The sequence below is a fragment of the Dipodomys ordii genome, unplaced genomic scaffold (genome assembly GCF_000151885.1).
Source record: "Dipodomys ordii isolate 6190 unplaced genomic scaffold, Dord_2.0 Scaffold40, whole genome shotgun sequence".
NCBI lineage: Eukaryota > Metazoa > Chordata > Mammalia > Rodentia > Heteromyidae > Dipodomys > Dipodomys ordii.
In genome coordinates, this window is record NW_012267256.1 from 8,144,996 (window position 1) to 8,150,995 (window position 6,000).

The 6,000-nt window shown below is 44.1% G+C and overlaps 1 protein-coding gene across 1 annotated transcript in view; it reads right to left on the reverse strand.

Moving 5' to 3' along the window:
* Positions 1-5,205, reverse strand: part of LOC105987229 (chromosome unknown open reading frame, human C9orf85) — a 36,862-nt gene extending 31,657 nt beyond the window's left edge. The window contains exon 1 of the mRNA XM_013018426.1: positions 5,104-5,205. Coding sequence (XP_012873880.1) covers positions 5,104-5,205 — 102 coding nt within the window. The remainder of the gene's footprint in view (positions 1-5,103) is intronic.
* Positions 5,206-6,000: the final 795 nt, after the last annotated feature.

Here is a 6,000-nt window from a genome sequence, read left to right on the forward strand (position 1 = left end):
TTAAAGATCACAAAGAAGTACACATATTCTCTTCATCTACTTTAATCTGCTTATATGCCCTTTCATAATGGGTATTTAAACATTTTCCCCATTTGTGGCTACTGTGAATAAAGGATCTTACAAGTTCAGAATCCTATCCTGTTTTATAAACCTAATCAGATCACCTTATCATATCTTTTTGTCTATAAAAATACAGAAAGTGAAGGACCAGACTAAAGTAGCATCTGCTTATACTTTAAAAGAGTGAAAGGTACCTCAGTTGTGGAGTAGCTGGAAACCACCCCAAACTGCCCATATCAATGACCCCAGGGGGGCAACATTCATGATCTAAGACTCTTCTCTAGAGCATTTCAAACACACAGTGAGACTGTTTAGTAAAATCCTTGAAGCTGGGAACTTTATAAAGGAGAGGTTTACTCAGCTCATACTCTTAGAGGCAAAAAGCCCAGGATCTGTTGACTTTATGTGTTTGGCCTTCAGTAAGGGCTCATTTTTCTGAATCACAATAGGTCAGAAGAGTGGAAAGGGAACAGTAAGTCATGTGCAGACGGGTTGAGTACACTTGTTACAGTCCAGTCTTGTGAGAACTCAGTCTCTAAATCAATGTTAATCCCTCCTGAGAGCAGCACCTCCTTAATAAACTAATCACTTTCATTAAGTTCAGTCTCTGAAAGTTCTACCATCTCTCAAAAATCACCACGTTGAGGAACAAACTTCTAACACGTGAACTTCTGGGGAAGAGACCACAGCCACATCATAGCAGAGGCAATAAAGCTCATTTTTCTTTGGACCCAAATCTGGTATCCTATTACCTCTATGTAAAATTACTGTATTAAAAAATCCACATAAGCAAGCATGGTTTTCATTTACTTGTCCTATGAGGTCTCCTCATACATCTCACCTAATCCAACATACTAATTATGCCACGTTGGGCACATCATTTACTCCCCTAAGCCTTAATTTCCCAGTATGCACAAGGAGATAATTACAGCATCTATCATAAGGTTATTTTGCAGATTAGATCTTGTGTGTCATGTAGGCCTAGTGCATAGCTCACCTAAGTGCATGGGAATTAGCTATTATTAATATGGGTGCATTTCCAAAAGTATTCAGACAGTGTAGCCGCAGACTTTCATTTGCCATCTCCATTTCAAGGTGCAGAGCAACTTACCAAAATAAGGACATTCTAGGAAATTAGTGCAATCAGCATTCTCCAAACCAGAGTTCCATTGTTAAGTGAGTTTTGGCTAACATCTTATTGCTTTATGCTAATGTATACTCTTTTCTTCCCCCAAAGTCAGGCCTACTACACAGTACCTCCAAAGGAACTTGTCTATAAAATTGACTACTAAACTAATCAAGGAAGATCATGTGAACCTGAGACTCTAAGTAATAAAATTATATGCTGACTGCACATGTAAAACAAATTTCAGTCCCTTCACGATTATACATCTCTTCCCATTTCACTTAATGTTACCCATCCATCAGATCTCTTCAGTGCCTTCCTTAACCCACCAAACTTAATCCAGACTTCTCCTTAGAAATTATCAGGCCTCCCAGACTTTTCTTTCATATCTTTTACTGCACTGGCATTAACATACGTGTAAGATTATCTGTTAGTCATTTTTCCCAGTAAAGTATATGCTTCAGTGAAGGCCAACAGGAACTATAGGTTTACCAGTATCTAATACAGTTTTTGGTACCAGACCTAGATGTGGAAAAAATGCATTAACACAAGAATTTCATTGCAGCTTTTTTTTTTTTTTTTGAGATAGGTTCTCACAATGTAGTGCAGGCTGGCTTCAAACTCCAGAGAGCTTCCTGCCTCAGTTTCCTAAGTGCTGGAATTACAGGCATGTGCAGCCACAATTGCTTCAGCTTCTTTGACATAACCAAAAACTCCAAAGGACTTAGATGTTTATGAGTAATACAGTGGTTAGATGAGTTTGCTACATTTATATCACATAATGACAGCATTAAGAATGCTAAACTTAATCTGTATTTGGCACACTCACTTTACTAAGTGAGAAGAAATTCTGTACTTTATTATACACACACTGTATTGTACATAGATGTCTAGAAGCACACATAAACATTAAACTGTTAACAGTGATCACACTTGAACAGAAATAGAACTAAGAACAGAGGCCTTTAGACTCTATACATTTCCCTACTGTTTCAGTATTTACCAAATGTTTCTTTATTAGTGTTTTAGTTTAATGTGAACAACTACAGGTCCACATAAATTATCTTATGCTTTATGATTGCTTTTTATTTGCATCCTTTTATTTTTGTAGTGCTGAGTTTCAAGGCCTTGCATGTGCTAGGTGGGCACTCACTTGACCTATCCAGCTCTTTTTCTTTCTTTCTTTCTTTATTTTTCCAGATAGGATGCTGTTTTTGTCAAGGGCCAGTCTCAGTACATGATCTTCTTACCCAAGTTTCCGGTATAGCTGGGATTAAGGACGAAGCCCACCTAGCCTGACTTGGTGGTTGAGATGGGAGGCTCGTTAACCTTACGCCCACCCTAGCCTTAGGTAGCTGGATTTGCAGGACAACTTGCCTGCTCCCATGTCTTTATTTCTTAAAAATACTTTTGTAATGAACACTACAACAACCCTCAGAGGACATTAGGACGTGGTATTAACCCAGAATTGTAAAAATGAAAGGTTCAGGAAAGTTGCTTTATATCATGAAGCACAATAAATGACAGAATTGGGGCTTCAATGTCTCTTCATTGTTTTTTAAGGGATATGTAATGGGAAACAAGGCAACTTGATCAGAATCAGTATTTTAATATTAAAAAAAAACTAGAAGAGACTTAAACCTATTCCATCCCCCTTTCCCAACTCTGTAGGTGGTCTGAGGGTACTGTTGATCAGCGTCCATAGGGTGAGGGCAGGGAAGGAGGCTACAACCCCCTAGCATGCTGCTTAACTTCCAAGAGACTTCATTTATAGTAAGCTAAAGCCTACCTTTCTTACTTTGACCCTTGGATCTAAGTTTAGTCATGTGGAATGCCACAAAAGAAGCTTCTCTCCGTTTCCTAGAATATAATTCCGATGCTTTATCTAGATAAACGTCCCAATAAAACATCTGTCATTGCTCAACTTTTAATTTCAACGAAGTCATAACAAATTACTTGGCGAAGGAGGAAAAAGAATGATCATGTGGAACCTTTAGCAAATAATGAGGTACAATTAGTCAACTGTTACTAGAGTCCTTTAGGGGGAGTTACAGAGAATACATTTCTTACTGCCTGGGCCAGGTGCTTCTGACAAAGACTTAGGTTTAGACAGTTCAGTACTGCTAGATCCAAAATCTGCTGATTATTCTCCATTAAACAGTTGTTCCTCAACAAAATGTTTTTGTTGAAACTTCCAGAAACAATGGGCTTAATGGTCTCACCAATTAAAAAATGAGACATCTTCACAAAATACAAGAGGGAAAAGAAAGACAGATGAATAACATGAAGCTTGCTGTCTGAAATCTGGGACTCATGAACACACTTAAGACAACACTAACATGGTTAAAAAAAACCAATAATATGAAAAATGAAAAATTACACATACACAAAAATTAGGTATAAAATATATTTAGTTCAATGCTTACTAAAGCTGCTTTCCAATCATCTGATAAGTAATTAGAATCAAACTTATGGAATATCTTCATGAAAGATGTAGACATGTATTTAGAATAGGGTGACTTTTTATTATGGTATTACCCACGGATAATAGTCACAAGCTTGGTAAAGCCTTCCAGAATATTGCTCAAAGTTTAGTTTCTGAAAATTCTCTCCATTTAAGTAGGAGAAAGGAAAAGTCTTCTCAGGATCTCACTTGAAAAAAAAAACACACATACACAAAGAAGAAACATTCCTCTTTCCTCCTCTTTACTGAACTGTTTATCTTCCCTCTAACATTTATTACACTTGTAATTAAATAACTATCTGGTTAATAACTGTCCATATCACTACTTCATGACAGAATCCATGTGGACAGCCACAAATGTAGGGTCTTGAATATGGAAAATGCTCATTAAATACTTGTGAAGTAAGAGAAGTACTAACAAGATAATAACTGACAATACAAAGATTTCTTTGCTATCCTACTTAATGTTGAGAAACTACTTGCTGAAAAAATCTATTGTCCCAAGCCATACTTATATATCATTTACTTAGCATCACAATAATCCTATCATATTTCTCATTTGACTAAACCTCTTGGAAACTAAATAAGGCATGCTAATAATCCTAGCTACTCTGTTTGAGGGATAAAGATCAAGAAAATCATGGTTTGAGGTCAGCCAGAGTCCAGTTAATTAGACCCTCTTTCAGCCACCAAGTCAGATGTGATGGTTAATACCTATAATCCCAGCTACAGGGGGAAGGGGTTTGCAGGTAAGAGGAGGATCCAAGTAATGCAGAAAAAAAAAAAAACAAACATAAGACCACATCCCAAACCTAACTAAAACCAAGAGGGCTGGGGGGCGTGGCTCAAGTGGTACCAGTACAGCCCGAGTTCAAAGCCCAATACCACCAAAATACACACACACACACACACACACACACACAATTCGAGCCACAAATCTATTTTAACTTCACTTTATGTGAATACCAGATTCACCTAACGCAGTGCTGGCCTAGTATGTCTTTTGTCCTGAATTATCACAGCAAATCAATGGTTACATACAAGCTCCCCCTCCTAAAATAAGTGACTTCAGGAACAGCAAACCAACCACTTCCACACAAGTCTTACAAAAACCCCAAAGCGAAAGGGACTCATTTTTGCAGGTGAGGCGAAAATCAGCTGCCTTCCCCCGACACACCCAAGGCGGCCCCCGCGCCCTCCGCACCCGGGGGTCCGGAGGCCAGGCCGGACGCCCCGCCGGAGAGGGACCCGCGAGCGGGATCGCGCCTCCGTGACCCGGCCGGCGGAGCGCCAGGACTCCCTCCCGGCAGGTGCACGCGAGACGGCGCCAGGCCCCGTGCACAGGCCCAGCGCGGGCGGGGACGGGGGACCCAGGCCCAGGGCCGGCGCGGGAAAGGCCCGTGCGGGGGGCGGCCGCGAACCCAGGCCGCGCACGCCTCGGGCCGGTCCCTACCTTGGTCAGAACGCTCTTATCAAACCTGTCGTTCTTGAAGCCGAAGGTATTCTGGTGCTTCTGGGGCCGGGAACGAGCCACGTTGCCTTTCTGGGAGCTCATCGCCGCGGCGGCGGTTTCCCAGCCCAGCGAGCACCTTTCCCCAGACCTGTTCCTGACGCCGCGGGTGACCCGGAAGGAAACTCAACCAGCCTGTCGGCTCCCGCCCCCCGACCCCCTACCCCAGCCAGCCCTTGAGACTTCTCCCGGAGGCCAGGGGACCCCGGCGCCCCGGCAGCGTGACTCCACGCGCACCGCCGCTCACCTCCCACCCTCCGCTCAAGCCCCTTTTGTCAAACCAGGTGAACACATTGCCCTCTTCCTTCGAAATGAGAATCCCGCCTCCCATTGGTCGGAACCGGGCAGTCAATCACGGCGAAGGGGGCGGGGGAGGAGACCTCTATTCCCATTGGCTCTTCTTTTCCGCAATCCCCGCCTTCTGCCGTTTCCGTTCACCCTCTCCCGGAGCCCCTGGCGTGACTGACACTGCTGAGCGGCTTGGGATTGGCGGAAGTTGGGCGAAGCTGGGCTGGTCCCGCCCCCTCCCGCTGGCAGGCTGGAGCCCGGGTCAGTTTTGGCACCTTCCTCCAGTCAGTGAGCAGCTCCGGGCTCGGAGAGCGCCGCGGTCGCCCCCTCGGTTCTCCGCGGGTCTCCCACCCCCCACCCCTCTCCCGCTCCGGGAGCATGCTCAGCCCTCGGCGGGTTTAGGAGGAGCGAAGAAAGGCGGACTCAAAGAGAAGAAAAGACCCGGCCGGGGACTGGGTGTTGTCTGCGGAGCCGGGAAAGGCGGCGGCGGCGGCGACAGCGACCACGACCACGGCCGCGCGGGACGTGAGGCCCCAGAGCAGCCGGCGGCGG